Source organism: Lepus europaeus, chromosome 10 (assembly GCF_033115175.1).
Source record: "Lepus europaeus isolate LE1 chromosome 10, mLepTim1.pri, whole genome shotgun sequence".
NCBI classification, from domain to species: domain Eukaryota; kingdom Metazoa; phylum Chordata; class Mammalia; order Lagomorpha; family Leporidae; genus Lepus; species Lepus europaeus.
In genome coordinates this window covers 99386948-99405680 of record NC_084836.1, presented here as the reverse complement: position 1 = coordinate 99405680, position 18733 = coordinate 99386948, and the positions used below count along the sequence as shown (strand labels likewise).

At 58.3% G+C, this 18733-nt stretch overlaps 1 protein-coding gene across 1 annotated transcript; it reads left to right on the top strand.

The window, feature by feature from the left end:
* The first annotated feature begins 4498 nt into the window (after positions 1–4498).
* TRIB3 (tribbles pseudokinase 3) lies at positions 4499–17045 on the top strand. The gene is made up of 4 exons (XM_062203980.1): positions 4499–4685; positions 7323–7607; positions 11807–12099; positions 14126–17045. Exons 2-4 carry the CDS (start codon positions 7323–7325, stop codon positions 14613–14615), a joined length of 1068 nt encoding a protein of 355 aa, XP_062059964.1. The 5' UTR covers positions 4499–4685; the 3' UTR covers positions 14616–17045.
* Positions 17046–18733: the final 1688 nt, after the last annotated feature.

The window sequence follows — 18733 nt, the reverse complement described above, 5'->3', positions numbered from 1 at the left end:
GTCTCAGAGCAGCTAAGCGACCTGTCCAGCGTCATCCAAAGAGGCCACAGGGTGGTGGGTAAGAAACCAGTGGTGGGGTGGGCACTGTGGTGCAGCCCTAGACATCAGCACCCCATACTGGAGCCTCAGTTCGAATCCCAGCTGCTCCACTTCTGATCTAGCTTCTTGCTAATGCACTGGCAGGCAGCCAATAATGGCTCAAGCACTTGGTGCCCTGCCACACTTGTGGGAAACCGGATGGGGTTCCAGACTCCTGGCTGTCGCTATTCGGGGAGTGAACCAGTGGATGGATCTCTCTCTCTCTCTCTCTCTCTCTCTCTCTCTCTCTCTGTCTTTCCTCCTTTCTTTGTCACTCTGCCTTTCAGATAAATAATAAATCTTCAAAGAGAGGGGCTGGTGCTGTGGCGTAGCAGGTAAAGCTGCTGCCTGCAGTGCCACCATCCCATATGGGCACCAATTGGAGTTCTGGCTGCTCCACTTGTGATCCAGCTCTCTGCTATGGCCTGGGAAAGCAGTAGAAGATGGTTCAAGTCCTGGGCCCCCTGCACCCACGTGGGAGACCAGAAGAAGCTCCTGGCTCCTGGCTTCTGATTGGCACAGCTCCAGCCATTGTGGCCAATTGAGGAGTGAACCAGCCAATGGAAGACTCTCTCTCTCTGCCTCTCCTTCCCTGTTTGTGTAACTCTGACTTACGAAGAAAGAAAGAAATATTTTTAAAATTTAAAAAATAAATAAAGAGACCGAGAGGGAGGGAGAATCCCGCGGTCCCTCGGTCCCCGGGCAGCGATGTCCCTTCTCCGAGCCCTGCTTTCCTCATCTGTCTCCAGGGATGCAAACAGCAGCCGCATGGCGAGGTTTGAGGATGACGTGAGAAGATGCAAGGGCGGCTCCCACGCAGGGCCGTGCCCTCCCACAGGCATAGGACTCACGTTCCTCTCCGAGTCTGCCCAGGCCCCTGCTGGGGCCTCCTGGGGCCCCTAGGCCCTGCAGAGCCTCTGGCTGGCCTCTGAGAAAGGGCAGTGCCTTGTCTCCCAGCTAAGGGCTCCCCACAGGACCACGGGCCTGGAGCTGCACCTCTCGAGTCACGCACCGTGTTCCCCAATTCATTGGCCAAATCCATGTACCTGTGGTAGTACTAACTCCAGGATGTGTTCTCTCAATCAGCTCATTTTTCTTAAAAAAAAAAAATTCATTCATTTATTTGAAAGAATCACACACACACACACACACACGCACACACACAGATACACACACCCCTTCTATGTTCTGGTTCACTCCCCAGTTGGCAGCAATAGCCAGGGCTGGCATCACAGGCCATGGCTTAATCCACTATGCCACAACACTGGCTCCCAATCGGCTCATTTTTAAAAAGAAAACCCAAGGCCAGCGCCGCGGCTCACTAAGCTAATCCTCCGCTTGCAGCGCCAGCAACCTGGGTTCTAGTCCCGGCTGGGGTGCTGGAGTCTGTCCTGGTTGCTCCTCTTCCAGCCCAGCTCTCTGCTGTGACCCAGGAAGGCAGTGGAGGATGGCCCAGATCCTTGGGCCCTGCACCCTAATGGGAGACCAGGAGGAAGCACCTGGCTCCTGGCTTCAGATTGGCGCAGCGTGCCAGCCGTAGCAGCCATTTGAGGGGTGAACCAATGGAAGGAAGACCTTTCTCTCTGTCTCTCTCTCACTGTCTAACTCTGCCTGTCCAAAAAAAAAAAAAAAAAAAGAAAGAAAACCCAAGTACTTTTTCTTTAAGAAAAGGCTTATTTATTTGAGAGAGAGACAGACAGAACAAGACAGAAACTTCCCATCTGCCGGTTCATCCCCAGATGGCCTGTCATGGGAAGTCCGTCCAGGTCTCCCCCAGAGTGTGCATTCACGGGAACAGAGCTGGGTCTCCACTGTCAGCTGTGCAGTGTGGGAGGCACCTGCCGCAGCACACTCGCCTAAGGCAGGGGCCTTTCATCCTGGCCCCCTGCGGGGAGCAAGCACCTGCTGGGAGGAGGAGGTGACCGCAACATCACGCACACGGAAAGCAAACAAGATTGTTGGTTTCTGGCCGGTCCCGTTCCTCACGGCAGGCTCTGAGCTGAGCTCCTCTCTCGTCTTGACGACAGAGACATTGAAATGTTGAACATGTTAGATGAGACGAAGCAGTAGGAGGAACAGGAAGAAAACGAAAGGGAAGAAATGCGTCCCAGCATGATTCGTGTACATCATTCGGTCTCCAGGCCTGAGACTTCGGCCCCCGCCGCTGCTCCACACCCTGTACCTTGGAGGACACCACCCAACCCAACTCCCCCCATTTCACAGGTGAGAGAACTGAGCCCTTGGACAGGGAAGTGACTTGCCCACAGTCCTACGGGGCTCCAGTGGGACCCAGAATCCATCTGGAAATTCGAGGTCTTATTTTGGTGGGAGGAATGTGCAAAGATGCACAGTTACGGGGACCAGCAGTGGGATTTTAGATATGGGCAGCACTGGGGGCATGGGGGGAGGCCAGGGGGTGGGTGCCGTTCCTGCCGAGGTGGGGCTCTGGACCCCTGCCTCCTCTCCTTCCTCAGAGCAGCTCCGCCAGCCTTGGGGCTCCTCAGCACCACAGTAAATAGATACCCAGCTTGCTGTGCTTGGGAACCCAGGGCTCTGAGCCGGGAGAGGGAACCCCTGGAAACCCAGCCCTGTCCAGGGAGGCACACAGCTATGCACAGGCTCTTGAAGGCTTGGTCACCAGTGATTTTCTCACTTTTTTTTTAAGATTTATTTATTTATTTATTTGAAAGTCAGAGTTACACAGAGAGAGGGAGAGGGAGAGAGGGAGAGAGGGAAAGAAGGAGAGAGGGAGAGAGGGGGAGAGAGAGAGAGAGAGAGAGAGAGAGAGAGAGAGAGAGAGAGAGAGTCTTCCATCCACTGGTTCACTCTCCAATTGGCCACAACCACCGGAGCTGTGCTGATCCGAAGCCGGAAGCCAGGAGCTCCTTCCAGGTCTCCCACGCGGGCGCAGGGACCCAAGGACTTGGGCCATCTTCTACTGCTTTCCCAGGCCATAGCAGAGAGCTGGACAGGAAGAGAAGCGACTGGGACTAGAACCCGGTATGCCGGCGCCACAGGAGGAGGTTTAGCCTATTGAGCCGCGGCGCTGGCCATTTTTTATTTATTTTACTTGAAAGTCAGAGTTATACAGAGAGAGGAGAAAGAGAGAGAGAGAGAAAGGTCTTCCATCTTCTGATTCACTCCCCAAGTGGCCACAATGGCTGGAGCTGCGCCGATCCAAAGCCAGGAGCCAGGAGCTTCAGCTGAGCCTCCCACGCAGGTGCAGTGGCCCAAGGACTTGGGCCATCTTCTACTGCTTTCCCAGGCCATAGCAGAGAGTTGGAACGTAAGTGGACATCCGTGTCTCGAACTAGTGTCCATATGGGATGCCGGCGTTTCAGGCCAGGGTGTTAACCCGCTGCGCCACAGTGCCTGCCCGTGGAGGAGTTATTTTTGACACTGATGAATTCAGATACAGAGACCTACTGTATTTTAAAATTCCCACTGTATTTGTTAAAATACTTTTTTATTTGAAAGGCAGAGTTACAGAGAGAGAGAGAGAGAGAGAGAGGAGAGACCTTCCATGCACTGGTTCACTCCCCAGCAACGTTGGCAGCAGCGGTGGAAGGCATTCACGTCTCCCTCTGGGGCTGCAGGGGCCCAAGCACTCAGACAATTTTCTGCAGCCGTCCCGTATTGGCAGGGAGCTGAATCAGAAGCCGAGCAGCTGGGACTCCAACGGGGCCCTCCTATGGGATGCCTGCGGCACCGGTGGCGCTGGCCCCAAGGCCGGACCCAAGCAGTAAGTTATCTAACCGTCTCAAAGACCAGCGCTACTGTGAGACTGGTTTATGGAGAGGGACCCTGGGGCAGGGCATTAAGCAGCTTTCCGGAGCTGGCAGAGTGGGAAGGCGAAGCGCACGCCTAGGACGGCTGGCGCTGCGGTGTTGGCTCTAACCACTCAGCTGCATGACCCCCGTCGGATGACGGCGGGGCGCTCACCGACCTCGCTCTCCCCAGGGCACCGCACTGGCTCTTTGGAGCTCTTGGCTCGGCGCTGCAGTTTGACTGAGCAGAGCTCCCGGGCCGCTTCGGCGCATCTGGGAGAAAGGCGATCCCTGCGTGCCGGGTCTTCTCCCAAAGCAGCCCCGCACGGCGACGGCGGGAGCGCGCCGTACACGCGCGCCAGCGCCCGGGACACCCGGCTCCGCTCCTTTCCAGAGGGGAGAGGAAGACGTTGAGAAGGGAAGCTGCTCTCGGCCCCTGGCGGCTGGGAACCGAGGCTCCGGAAAGAGAAGCGCACCGTTTGCGCCGCGACGGAGCCAGCGGCTGCGGGTCTGCCCTCGAGCGGCCGCCGGGCTGCAAGGGCGGAGGTTCCGGCGCGGACGCCGGCCGGCGCGGAGGCAGGGTCCCCGGGGCGGCGGGCGGAGCGCGCTCGGGCGGCCCCGGGAGAGGCGGGGCGCGCGGATGGTGCAATCGGCGGCCCGAGGGCATCAGGCGGCGGCGGATTAGCTCAGGTTTACATCACCCGGGCCGGGGCCGCCAGACACTCGTGCGGAAAGCCGCGGCCGCTCCGAGCGCACGCGTCCTCTGCTGGAGGCCCGTGTCGGAGCGGTACCGGGATCCCTGTTCGCCGGCGGGAGCCAGGACCAGGGCGGGACGCCAGGGTAAGGTGGCGGGCGAGGGGGCCTGGCGGAGCCGGAGGCTGGAGGGCGTCCGCGTGTCTCACTCAACTTCCACCAACTCCGTCGTCCCGGGGCGCTGGGGGCCGAGGGTCCCCGCGGGTCTGGGGCGACGTGGTCCCGTACGCTTGCTTGTATGTGTGTGCCTGTGCCCGGGTGGGGACCGCGTGTGTGGCAGTGTGCGAGGCTCTGCGGGTCCCGCGTGAGCCCGTGGGAGGAGAGGCCTGGGTGGAGCGGTCTCCGGAGTTCGCGTCTCCGTGCACGCTGAGCGCACTGAGCTGTGGGGACAGCCGGGCACACGTGATGGGGCCCCCGGCGCGAGGGACACCGCCGGGACGGGACTGGGCGCCCTGGAGGGGGTGCGTGTGCAGGGCGAATGGGAGCGAGGACGCAGCGCCGGGTGCGGGGCCATTGAGCGCTGGGTCTGGGCGGCAGGTGCCCTGCTCCGCGCTTGCGGGTCCGGCGCACCGGGTACTGGGTGTCCGCAGGCGAGGGGGGCGGGGCGCGGGACGCCTCCCGGCCCTGGGTCCCGCCTCCTTCCCTCGGGCTCACCCCGCCCAGTCCTGGGGCCGCCCTTCAGTTTCCGGCCCCACACACCCGCAGCCGCCCCTTCCGCTCCCACGCGAGGAGCCTGCTGCGGGAGGCGGGGCGAGGTCGCCGACCAGCCTCGGGCACCCGGGCGTGCGTGTGGCCTCGGGGTCTGCCGTGGGGGGTGCGGAGCTGGCTGGGCGCGCGTGTCCGCGCTTGCCCGTAGGGGGCCAGGTGTGTGCACTTAGTGGTGTGCCTGGCCCCGCCTGCCGGGTTGGGACAAAGTGTGAGAGAGCGCGCGCGAGTTTTAAAGATTTGTGTGTGTGTGTTTGTGTGCACGCATTCATTTTATTTCTTTATTTAGAGGTGGAGTTACAGAGAGAGGGAGAGAAAAGTCTTCCATCTGCTGGTTCCCTCCCCGGAGCTGGGCTGATCCAAAGTCAGGAACCAGAAGCTTCCTCCCGGTCTCCCGCGGGGGTGCAGGGGCCCAGGCACTTGGTCTGTCTTCCACTGCTTTCCCAGGCCACAGCAGAGCTGGACAGGAAGTGGAGCAGCTGGAGCCCATATGGGATGTCAAACGGGAGGCAGAGGCGTAGCCCACTGTGTCACAGCCCCGCCCCACGTGTGTTTTTGAGGGGGGGGCTTTGGTGTAAGCTGCCAGAATCCTCCCTCACCCCTACCGTTGGGGTCGGAGTCTGGGGGCCTCTGAGATGCCCACCCTAGCCCACCCACCGCTCTCGAGGCTTTGGAGAAAACAAATACTCTGCTTTGAAATGCAGTCACAGAGGGCAGAACTTTGAAGGCACTGAAGTAGAAAATTGCCTTGCCTGTCTACCAAAGCGCTTCCTCCTCCCGCCCGGGCCAGTTCAGTCTGGGTCCTTCCAGACCTGTCCCTGTGTACGGACAAACACGAGGCACACGTCGCTGCGTGTAGGCGGATTGTTCAGCACTTGCGTTGCTCCATGACAACGGGCCTCTTGTTGGTCCTGCATTCAGCCCATACCTACCCACCTACCTACTGCCTTCCCTCCCTCCTTGCCTGCTCCCTCTCTTTCCTTCCCTCCCCTCCCCTCTCTCTCCTTGCCTCTCCTCTACCACCCCCCCTCCCCCCTCCCCTCTCCTCCCCCTCCCGTATAGTAGTATTCCGCTGCCCAGGCTGTTTTAGCTTTCTGCGGCCAGACATTTGAGTAGGTCCTGCCTTTTGTCTTTAGGCGCAAGCCTCTGATATTTTATTTTCCTGTGAGCAGTTTAACTGGAGGATAAAGTGGGACACTTTTTCACACACACAAGGGTGTGTACTTTGTCATTTTAAAACAAGCTGTCAGGGGCCAGTGCTGAGGCACACAAGGTTAAACCGCTGCCCTGCAGCGCCGGCATCCCATGTGGGCACCGGTTCATGTTCCAGCTGCTCCTCTTCAGTCCAGCTCCCTGCGAATGGGAAAGCAGCAGAAGATGGCGCAAGCGCTCTCGTGGGAGACCCAGATGAAGCTCCTGGCTCCTGGCTTCCGCCTGGCTCAGCCCCAGCTGATGTAGCCATTTGGGGAGTGAACCAACGGATGGAAGACTCTCTGTCTCTCACTCTAACTCTGCCTTTTAAATAATAAATAAATAAGCTTGGCCGGTGCCGTGGCTTAACAGGCTAATCCTCCGCCTTGCGGCGCCGGCACACCGGGTTCTAGTCCCAGTCGGGGCGCCGGATTCTATCCCGGTTGCCCCTCTTCCAGGCCAGCTCTCTGCTATGGCCCGGGAAGGCAGTGGAGGATGGCCCACGTCCTTGGACCCTGCACCTGCATGGGAGACCAGGAGAAGCACCTGGCTCCTGGCTTCGGATCAGCGCTGTGCGCCGGCCGCAGCGGCCATTGGAGGGTGAACCAACGGCAAAAAAGGAAGACCTTTCTCTCTGTCTCTCTCTCACTATCCACTCTGCCTGTCAAATAAATAAATAAATAAATAAAAATGAAAATAAATAAGTAAGCCTTAAACAAACAAAAACATGCTGCCAGTGGCTCCCTCTGTGTGAGGACACCCCCCCCCCCCGCAGGGAATGGGGACCACCACAGCCTCACCTTAGAGCCTCTCTCCCTCTTTCCCTAGATGCCAGCCTCCCCAGCGGCAGCCTCCGAGGGTCCCCCCTCCCAGAAGAAGCAGAAGCGTTTGGAGCTGGACAATGACTTAGACACCAAGTGTCCCATCCGAAAACGAGCTCGAAGTGGACCCCCGTCTGGGCCATCTCCGTGCCTGCTGCCCCTGAGCCCTGACCCTGCACCTGCTGTGGCCCCTGCCTCCCGGATTGGGCCCTATGTCCTCCTGGAGCCCAAGGAGGGTGGGCGGGCCTACCGGGCCCTGCACCAGCCCACAGGTGTGGAGTACACCTGCAAGGTGCGTGCCCGGGCGCTCAGGGGCCCCTGCCTTCAGTTATCCCTGTGTTTACTCTGAGAGCGGGGAGGGAAGCCAGGCATGGTCCCAGCCCTGTGGGAATTCACAGCTTAGACCTGACGGGTGGGCTTAGGGACGCTGGGGGGACAGAGGAGACGCTTGGCAAAGGGAGGTGTCAGCAACAGCTGAATAGGAGCTGGGTGAGTAGGAGTTAACTGGGTAGAGGTGGGAGAAGGGAGTTCCAGAGAGGGGTGAGCTTCCGCTGGGCTGGAGGCAGCCTCTGGAGGTGTTTGCGCAGGAGAAGGGTGAGATGTGATGAGACATCAAAACTCCTGGCACCCTGGAGGTGGTCAGGGACCCAACCTGTGGCCATTTTACAGATGGGAAGACTGAGGACAAGATGGGGGAAGGGCCACACGTGAAGTCATCGAGCACTGGGCCTGGCTCCTGGGTCAAAGTACCAGGTAGAGAAGTTGGAGGGTTCATGGCAAAAATCAGGAAACTGGCAGGCCTGGGGCTCCCTGAGGTTCAGCTCGTGTGTGACACTGGGGGTGTCACAGCCCAGAGCTGACCCTGAAAAGTGGAACAGTGGGTATGTACTGTGCACCCAGGGCTGTGCTGACTGCTCAGGGCCCATCGTGTCTGAATTCCACACAACCTGCGAGCTAATTCCTATTCTCGAGCCCACTTTGCCGACAGGGAACATTGAGGCTGAGACAGGTGTGCTTTCTTGTCTTAGCACAGAGCCCGGAAGTGTCAGAGCTGGAAGTGGGCCTGGCAGGCTGAGCTCTGAGCTCTGTGCCCTGTGCTGGGACAAATATTTCGGACACAAGCAGGGCAGCAGGCCAAAGGAAGAAACGGGACACCAGATCCTACCCGGGTCTCCCTGGGGATGTGCAGAGGGAGGGGGACTGAGGTCTCTCCCCCAGAAGCCACTGCACCCGCCTCTCGCTGTGACTGCCAGCTCTGCCTGGGCTCTGGGCTGTCTCATGCAGCCCCAGACTCCTCCCCCAGGTGTTTAAGGGAGCCTGCACTCTGCCTCCCAGGTTCCTGTTCGTTCCCACGGTGGAGGGGCGGCCATGCCAAGAGCAGTGACCCAGGCAGGCTCCAGGAAGAAGTTCCTGGCCTTCACCTGGCTCCCGCGCTCGTCCCCAGGTTCCTGTGAGCTGCGGGGCCTGAGCTGTCCCCTCCAGACGCTACTGGCTCTTCTGGCTGGTGTGCAGGGAGACCCGTGGCCGGTCTCTGCTGATTACCGCCTCATCCCCTGAGCGCCCCCTACCTGCTTGGCACCACACTGCACTCAGATAGCAGACCTGCTCTGTTCTCGGCACACTGGCATTCCAGTGGGGATTCAGACAACCGGGATCCCAAGTGAGGCGGGGCAAACAGCTGGGAATGGAGAGAAGGGGGCGGGAGCGGGGCCAGCACTGTGGCGTCGTGGGTAAAACCCTACCTGTGGTTTCAGCATCATATATGGGCGACAGGTTCAAGTTCTGGCTGCTCCACTTCTCATGCAGCTCCTGGCTAATACCCCTGGGAAATGTGCCTCTGCCTCTCTGTATCTCTGCCTTTCAAATAAATAAATTTTTAAAAAGATTATTTATTTGAAAGGCAGGGATATGGAGAGAGAGAGAGAGACAGAGAGAGAGAGAGAGAGAAGCTGGGCCAGTCTGAAGCCAGGAGCTTCTTCTGGGTCTCCCACATGGGTGCAGGGGCCAAGGACCTGAGCCATCCTCCATTGTTTTCCCAGGTGCATTGGCAGGGAGCCGGATGGGAAGTAGAGCGGCCAGGATTCAAACTAGCGCCGTATGGGAGGCTGGCGCCACAGGCAGAGGCTTAACCTCCTATGCCACAGTGCTGGCCCCATAAACAAATCCTTTTTTAAAAAGAGTGGGGGGAGTGGGAGAGCAGGGGTGCAGCTGGCTTAGCTGGGGAGGGGCAGAGGGACGTGTGAGCGGTGACTTGCACAGTGGAAGGAGGCAGCTCCGGCACTGTCCAGGGGAACAGCTTCCCGGCAGCAGGTGCGGCAGGTGCGAGGGCATGGAGGTAGGCCCGGGCTTGTCATACAGAAAAAAAGGACTCTCTGTGTCGAGATTCTTTCCTCTGTGCCACCCCAACTGTAATTTCTTCCTTCTACTTCGTGAGAAAACAGCTGTGTCCTTTTTTCCAGTTTTTGAAAAGATTTATTGGGGCCAGTGCCGTAGCTCACTTGGTTAATCCTCCGCCTGCGGCACCAGCATCCCATATGGGCGTGAGGTTCTAGCTCCTCTTCCAGTTCAGCTCTCTGCTGTGGCCCAGGAGGGCAGTGGAGGATGGCCCAAGTCCTTGGGCCCTGCACCCGCATGGGAGACCAGGAGGAAGCACCTGGTTCCTGGCTTTGGATCAGCGCAGCTCCGGCCATTGTGGCCATTTGAGGGGTGAACCAGCGGAAGGAAGACCTTTCTCTCTGTCTCTCTCTCTCTCTCACTGCCTATAACTCTACCTGTCAAATAAAAAGAAAAGATTCATTTATTCACTTGAAAGGCAGAGAGAGAAAGAGAGATTGATCTTCTATCTGCCAGTTCACTTCCCAAATGCTCACAAAGGCTAGGGCTAGGCCAAGCGGAAGCCAGGATCCTGGAATTCCATCTGGGTCTCCCACGTGGCTGCAGGGGCCTGAGGGTTCTGGCCATCTTCTGCTGCTTTCTCCGGTGCATTAGTAGGGAGCTGGATCGGAAGCACAGGAATAGATGGGAACCAGAGGAGCTGGGACTTGAACCGGTGCTCATATGAGAGTCTGGCTTCACAGGTAGTAGCTTAACCTGCTGTGCCGCAACGCTGGCCCATGTTTTGTGCTTTTGTGGGTTTGTTTTGTTTTGTTTGCTCTAGGGTTTTTGTTCATGGATTAAAATGTGTATATGCTTTTCTATTTAAGAAAAAAAAAAGATTTTTTATTTGAAAAGCAGAGTGACAGGGAAAGACAGAAAGACCTCCAGCCGTTAGTTCACTCCCTAGATGGCTGCCGTAGCTGGGCCAGGCTGAAGCCAGGAACTCCTTCCAGGAGTCCCACATAGGTGGCAGGGACCCAAGCCCTTGGGTCATCTTCCACGGCTTCCCAGGTGCATTAGCAGGGAGCAGAACAGAGAGCGAGGACCCGGAACTACAGCTGGCACTCGGTGCGGTGTGTGGGGGTCCCAAGCAACAGGGTCACGTGCCGTGCCACACGCCAGCTCAGTGCTCTTTTTTTTCCTTCATGGCACAGTCCAGGTCACGTGCAGAGAGCTCCAAGTCACACAAGCCACAGTGCGCACACCAGCTCTGCTGCTGATGAGCTGGCTGACTGCTAACAAGTCACTTCCCTGTTGGGACCCTCGGTTTTGCCATCAGTAAAATGGGACACATCTTTCAGGGTGCGGGTGAGATTTCTCTGTAAAGTCCACAAACCCCGAGCAGATTTCCCAACAAGCTGGGCACCGTTCCCTGGTGTCCCTCTTCCGCTGCCCATCCCATGCTGGCTACAGTAACCTCTGGCTGGGTTTCTACAGTGGGTCAGGCCTGTTCTCCCCTCAGGGCCCTTGCACTGCCCCCACCTGAAAAATTTAGCCCACAGGGGGCTCTGGATTACCCAGTGCACTCCCAGAATTGTGTCCGGTCTCCACTTCCTAAGATTGGTGTCCTCTTCCAAAACACCTCTATCCTCACACCTTCCATCACAGCATTTTTCAGAATTTGTCAATATCTAGTTTGTTGGCTTGTTTCTACAGTCTCATGTTGAAACACGGGCACCAGGAAGGCAGGGACCACTGCTGTCGGTCCAGTGAGTGGCCAGGCGGGCTCCGTGCTGGCGACCAAGTGACTGAAAGAGCGAGGCATGGTTCCAGAAGAAGTAGCTTTGGTGACGAGCGGCTGGGACCCTGCTCCTCTGGATTTACCCTGCGTTGAGGGTTCCCTTCCTGTTTGGGTAACCTGCTGTTTCCCAATTGTCTGAAGTTTTAGGTCATGCAAGGTAGAGGTGCACAGGTTCCAATCCCAGGTGCTGTGGCCCCTCGGCTTCCTTACTTGTGAAATGGAGCCTGTCTTGTCCTTAAAGCGGTGTGTGGGTTGAGCCACTTAGCAAGGGCCGGGCTTGGCGCAGCGCCTGCCTGTCCCCGGCGTGTCTGCAGGGTTGGTGGTTGCCTGCGCACAAGTCCCCCTGCTGTGCTCACGCCATGCTTGGTCCGCAGGTGTACCCGGCTTCCCAGGCTCAGGCCGTGCTGGAGCCCTACACACGGCTACCCCGCCACCAGCACGTGGCCTGGCCCACTGAGGTCCTGGCGGACACCCAGCACCTCTACGCCTTTTTCACTCGGACCCACGGGGACATGCACAGCCTGGTGCGCAGCCGCCGCCGTGTCCCTGAGCCGGAGGCCGCAGCGCTCTTCCGCCAGATGGCCGCGGCCCTGGCACACTGCCACCAGCATGGGCTGGTCTTGCGTGACCTCAAGCTGCGGCGCTTCGTCTTCACCGATGGCCAGAGGTGAGTACGGCTGTGGAGCCCCAGATGCCCACCCCCCCCCAGGTAGGCTGTGACGGGACACGGAGGCCTGGGAGGGAAAGGTACCTGAGGCGAGAAGCGGGGAAGCACAGACTAGCCTCGCTGGGACTCCCCGGGAGCAGCTGGCTTGGTACCTGCTGCTGGTGGTGCCCGGAGGGTGAAAGCCGGCGTGCCCAGAGCTGAGCAGCGGCACCTTCCTGCCTTCCCGGCAGGCTGCAGCCAGGCTAAAGGAGTGGAGCCGGGGGAGCAGAGCCAGGAACGGCTACACAGCCGACGTGGGAACGCGCCTGCACTCTTGCCTCCCACACTTCCTGTTTCTCCCCCTTTTATACTCAGCGGTCTTTAGCTTTGCCCTTGGTTTAAGAGGCTCAGCCCCACTCAGCCACCTCCCCAAGACATCACTGGGCAATGTGATCTTCTCAGAAGTCTTGGTTTATATTTTATTTTGGCCGGCATCGCCGCTCACTAGGCTAATCCTCTGCCTGCGGTGCCGGCACCCCGGGTTCTAGTCCCGGTTGGGGCGCCGGATTCTGTCCCAGTTGCTCCTCTTCCAGTCCAGCTCTCTGCTGTGGCCCGGGAAGGCAGTGGAGGATGGCCCAAGTCCTTGGGCCCTGCACCCTCATGGGAGACCAGGAGGAAGCACCTGGCTCCTGGCTTTGGATCGGCACAGTGCCGGCCCTGGTGGCCATTTGTGGGGTGAACCAACGGAAGGAAGACCTTTCTCTCTGTCTCTCTCTCTCTAACTCTGCCTGTCAAAAAAAAAAAATATATATATATATATAATTTTTATTTTTAAGATTTATTTATTTGAAAGTCAGAGTTACACAGAGAGAGGAGAGGTGGAGAGAGAGAGAGAGATAGAGAGAGAGAGAGAGAGGGAGGGAGGGAGGGAGGGAGGGAGGGAGAGGGAAAGAGAGGTGTCTTTATTTGCTAGTTCACTCTCCAGTCGGCCAGAACGGCTGGAGCTGTGCTGATCCAAAGCCAGGAGCCGTGCAGTTCCTCCAGGTCTCCCACATGGGTGCAGGGGCCCAAGGACTTGATCCATCTTCTATTGCTTTCCCAGGCCACAGCAGAGCTAGATTGGAAGTGGAGCAGCCGGGACTTGAACTGGCGCCCCTATGGGATGCCAGCACTGCAGGCGGCAGCTTTACCTGCCATGCCACAGTGCCGGCCCCTATTTTTTATTTGTATAAATTTTACTTATTTCACACACTCACTCACACACACACACACACACACACACAGGCCCCCATCCACTGGCTCACTCCCCCAGTGCCCTCTGAGAGCCAGAATGCAGTCAGCTCTCCCACGCGGGTGGCAGGAACCCAGTTCCCTGAGCCCCCACTGCCGCCTCCCAGGGTGTGCACTAGCAGGAAGCTGGCGTGGGAGCTGCAGCCAGACATGAAACCCAGCCGCTGGGCATCTTCACCACCAGGCTGAGCGCCTGGCTTCTTGGACTCTAATTTGTAAGATTGATTTTATTTATTTGAAAGCATGCCAGAGAGGGAGGGAGGAGAGACAAAGAAAGAGACAGAGCTTCCATCTGCTGGTTCACTCCCCAAAAGGCTGCTATGGTCTTGGTTGGGCCAGGCTGAAGCCAGCATCCTGGAGCTTCATCCGGGTCTCCCACGTGGGTGGCAGAGACCCAAGCCCTTGGGCCATCTTCTGCTGCCTTCCCAGGTGCATTAGCAGGGAGCTGGATGGGAAAGGAAGCAGCCGGGACTCAAACTCATTGGTGCTCATATGGGATGCCAGTGTCGCAGGTGACAGCTTAATCTGCTCCACCATAGCGCTGGCTCTCCGGGGTCTTAAACATAATTGCTGTGCAATCTTGAGAAAAGCTTTAACCTCTCTGAGCCTGGGCTTCCTCGCCAGCGAAGGATGAGGACAGCTCTTGCCCAAAGCCAGCAGGCACTTGGGCATGGGCGCTCTTGAGGGGTGACAGTGTGGGGTGGTGGCACGGCGCTTCCAGACAGGGCCTGAGCTCTCTGTGTCTGCCCTGGCCCAGGACGAAGCTGGTGCTGGAGGACCTGGAGGACGCGCACGTGCTGACCGGGCCCGACGACTTGCTGTGGGACAAGCACGCGTGCCCAGCCTACGTGGGCCCCGAGATCCTCAGCTCACAAGAGTCCTACTCGGGCAAGGCGGCTGATGTGTGGAGCCTGGGCGTGGCACTCTTCACCATGCTGGCTGGCCACTACCCCTTCCAGGACTCGGCCCCTGCCCTGCTCTTCGGCAAGATCCGCCGGGGGGCCTTTGCCCTGCCCCAGGGCCTCTCGGCTCCCGCCCGCTGCCTGGTCCGATGCCTCCTTCGCCGGGAGCCGGTTGAGCGGCTCACCGCCACTGGCATCCTGCTGCACCCCTGGCTGAGGGGGCACCCGGTCCCCTCTGCCCCGGCCCGACCCCATCTCTGGGAGGCTGACCAGGTAGTCCCTGATGGGCCAGGTCTGGAGGAGGCTGAGGAGGAGGGGGAAGGGGGGGCAGGTCTATATGGCTAGGGCCGCCTTCCTGGACCCTTAGCTGCAAACCGTGGATTGAGTTTGGGGGGAGTCTCCAAGCTTTTCCCTGTCTCTTTGGACTGAGGCAAACCTTAAGTGCCTTTTAGGTGGGGGGAGGTGTGCTGTGTGCACATCCATGTGACCTGGATGCTCAGGGAGCTGGCCCTGTCCCAGGGGCTGGGGACAGAGCCATGAGCGAGGGACACAGAACTCCCCACTCACAGCTGCTGAGCTGACAACAGGTCCTGTTGCCCTTGGGACCGTCCCCTTTACAAACCACCCTGCTGCCTTTGAACTTGCACCTTTCAGAGAAAGGGAAGCCTCTCTGTGCCAAAGGCTCCAGGCCTCTCGCCTGCAACTCAGGGAGATGCGCTCCCAGCCGCTGCAGCCTCTTGTTGAGGGGCTGCTCCTTCTGGGCCTGAGCCCAGCCCTCGTGAGGCCGGTTCTCATCTAACTCAAGCTGTGGCTGGAGGTGAGGGCTCAGGCCTCTCTGCCCTGGTCGCCCCTGACCTCAGCACCAAGGCTGGGGGGACAGGATTAGGTGGGGCCTGTCCCACAGTCACCTGCAACGTCCCAGGCCCTGTGCTGGGGATGCATGGGGTCCAGGACCCAGCCAGTGCTCTGGGTTTGGACACCATGAGTGTGTATTTTTACTCTGTGCCTGGTAAAGGAGACTGTGCACTACTTCTGTGTCTGTGAGACTTCTCTATCTTCCTCCCACCTCTTACTGGTTTTCCCTGCCTTCAAAACTGGCCCTCAGGGCTGGTATTGGGACACGGTTGGTTAAGCCACAGCCTGCAATGCCAGCATCCCATATGGGAACTGGTTCAAGTCCTGGCTGTTCCACTTGAGATCCAGCTCACCGAGAAAGCAGCAGCAGATGGCCCAAGTGCTTGGGTCCCTGCCACCCACGTGGGAGACCCAGAGGCAGTTCCGGGCTCGTGGCTTCAGCCTGGACCAATCCTGGCTGTTGCAGCCACCTGGGAAAGGAAGATCCCTGTGTCACTCTGGCTGTTGAATAAAATAAATCTTAAACAAAAACGGCCCCGGTGAAAGGCGAGCGGCCTGGGTCATGTCTACACCACAGCTGAGGGCTTTGGAGAACGGATTCCTGCAGCCCAGTCTTCTTCCTGTACTCTCTCACCTCCTTCCCAAGGCAGTGATGGCTCAGTGGCCGTGTTTTTTCTGAGTAAAGAGGCTTAACCAAGAAAGCAAGCTGTTTCACGGAGCAGGAAGTCAGCAGATGGTGTGGACTTCAGGGCTGGTCTGTTCGGCACTCAGAACTGCCGAGCCCCAGGCTCCTCCTGTGTCTGCTCTGTCGTCTCTGGCGACGGCTGGGGCAGTGGCTGCTGTGGTTGCCAGGGTCACGTTAGAGAGACTCCTGCCCAGAGGAAGAGGGGCGGCGACTTTGCACTGCTTGAGAACTTGTGCCCTGGAGTCAGGCTGCCCGGATCCGAGTCCTGGCTCCAGCACTCACCAGCTGTCTGACCCTTGGCAAGCTTCTTTTTTAACAAATTTGAAATTTACTTTATTCGAAAGGCAGAGGGACAGAAATCTTCCGTCTGTTGATTCACTCTCCAAATGTCTGCAACAGCCAGGAGCCCAGAACTCGATCCAGTTCTCCCACATGGGTGGCCAGATCCCAACCACTGAAGCCACCTGCTGCCTCCCAGGAAGGAAGCCAGGGACTCAGTGGCTCCAACCAGTGGCTTAGCTGCTGCACCGCCGCCTGCCTTGAGGAGGGAGCCTCTGACAAGGCTGCTCAGATGCCATGTGAACACTGCCCGCCTAGAAACGTAAAATCCACTTTCCCCTTAGCCAGGGCTGGGTGGAGCCACACCCCTGCCCCAGTTAGTGAGGGCTTTCCGCTTCCATTGGTGTTCTCGGAGTCAGCCTGGTCTAAGAGTTTTACACCCTCTCACTGGGAGGGAGGGAAATTCAACTGAGGATTCCCTCTGCTTCTGGGAGGTAAACAGGATCCACGTGGCCTGTCCCGCCCCTCATCACTTAGCAATTCAGCAACCATCACTGAATGCCTGCTGGAGGGGGGGCACCAGCAAGGCACCCACGCAGAGCCCTCCATGGGCGCTGCCAATCACACCTGCTGTTAGTTCCAATGGTGTGCAGGCTGAAGTGTCGGGGAGGTGGGGCTCACTCCCCGCCCACCTGCTCCCTACTGCAGCCATCTGGAGGCTCCAGTTCCCAGCTAAAGGTAGATGTGGACCACCAGATCCACGTGGAGCAGGGGCGAGCTTCCCGTGCTAAGTTTCTGAGATGTGGAGTTTGTCGGTGTTCATTACAGGACCAAGGAAAATCTGCCACAGTGAAGGGAGGAGAAATCCTGCCCCTGGTGGAAAAGCTGTGTCAGGTGTGGCAAAACCAACCCCCGAACTTGCTAGTTTACGATTATTGGGGGCAGCAGGCGGGTGGGCAGGCGGGCTCAGCCGGGTCCTGCACACCTGCAGGCAACCTGGCCGCCGGCGTGCCCCCCCCCCCCCCCCCCGCTCCCCCGCTGCACATGCTCTTGTTCTCCAATAGGCTTAGCCACAGCCCTTCACGTGGTGGTCTCGGGGGTTCAAAAGGCAAAGGAGGAGGGGGAGGCGCTTAGCCTGGAGGCCTGCGTTCCACTTCCCGGTGTCTGGGTTCCGTTACCAGCTCTGGCTTCTGCCTCCAGCTTCGCTCTAATGACTCAAATAACTGGGTCCCTGCCACCCATGTGAGAGATTTGGCTTGAGTTTCTGGCTCCTGGCTCCTGGCTCTGGCCCAGCCCCACCTGATAGACATTTTAGATAGTGAACCAGCAGCTAGGAGCTTGCTCGCTCTTTTTTAAAGATTGATTTATTTGAAAGTCGGAGTTAGGAGAGGTCTTCCATCCACTCCCTCCCCAAAGGGCTTCAATGGCCAGTGTGGGCCAGACCAAAGCCAGGAGCTTTATCTGGGTCTCCCATGTGGGTGGTAAGGGCCTGAAAACTTGGGGCATTTTCCGCTTTTTTCCAGGCCATTAGCAGGGAGCTGGATTGGAAGGAGAGCAGCCAGGACACAAACCTGTGGGCCTATATGGGATGCTGGCGTCACAGAAGACAGCTTTATCCCCACACCACAACGCCGGCCCCAGGAGCCCTCTTGGTCTTTCTCAGTTTGCCTCTGGAGAGAAACTTTAGGGGCAGGAATTTGGTGCAGTAGTTAAGGTGCCTCTTGGGACACCTGCACCCCCATCAGAGTGGCCAGGTTCAGTCCTGGTTCTACTCCCAATCCCAGCTTCCTGCTGATGTGTACCATGGGGGGCTCGAATTCTGGGGGCCCCCTGATCCCCAGGAGAAACATGGCTTGAGTTCTGGACTCCTGGTTACTTGGGAATGTTGATTATCTGGAGGAATAAACCAGTGGATGGAAGATCTGTGTCTTTCAAATACAAGTGAGAATAATTACAATTCAAAGAATGATGTCTAAGCAAAAATGAACAACATCTGTCTGCAGGCCACTGAGAAGCAGCAGCTGTCAAACTTGGCTTCTCAGACACCCCAGAACTTCCCCACGCCTGATGCCCGCCCAGCCCCAGGCATTGCCCGTTAGCTCACCTGCCATGCGGCCTGGGTGTCAGAGGTGCCGAGGGCTCTCCAGGTGAGGACCATCGGCTTAAGGGCTCTTTCAGGCCAGATGAAAGCTGGCGCTCCGTTAACTCATTTAACCTACAGCTCATGCACCTGTCCCACGTCAGGACCTGCCCTAGACAAAAAACAGCAATGAGCAACGCGGAAATCTGCCCTCTAGACGCAGAAAACAGACCAAGAGGCAAGATACATATTCTCAGTCACACAGGCTGAGAGCGGCAACCGCAGCCAGCGTGCGGGGGTCAGGGGTGTCAGGTTCAGCTGGGGCGGCCAGGGGAGATTGAGGAGAGACCAAGATCAACGAGGGCAAAGCATCCAGACACGCATCTGGGCTATGCGAGGGGGTTCCTGTTCCGGGACCCAGGGGGCCAGTGGCGCTTGAGTGGACTGAGCTGGGGGGGAGGGGGCAGTAGGCAGAGGCGTAGTCAGGGGGCGAGGCAGGCCTCAGAGACACTTCGCTTTTCCTGTAGTCGCCCCGGAGTATTTGAGTGTGGGACGTGACATGGC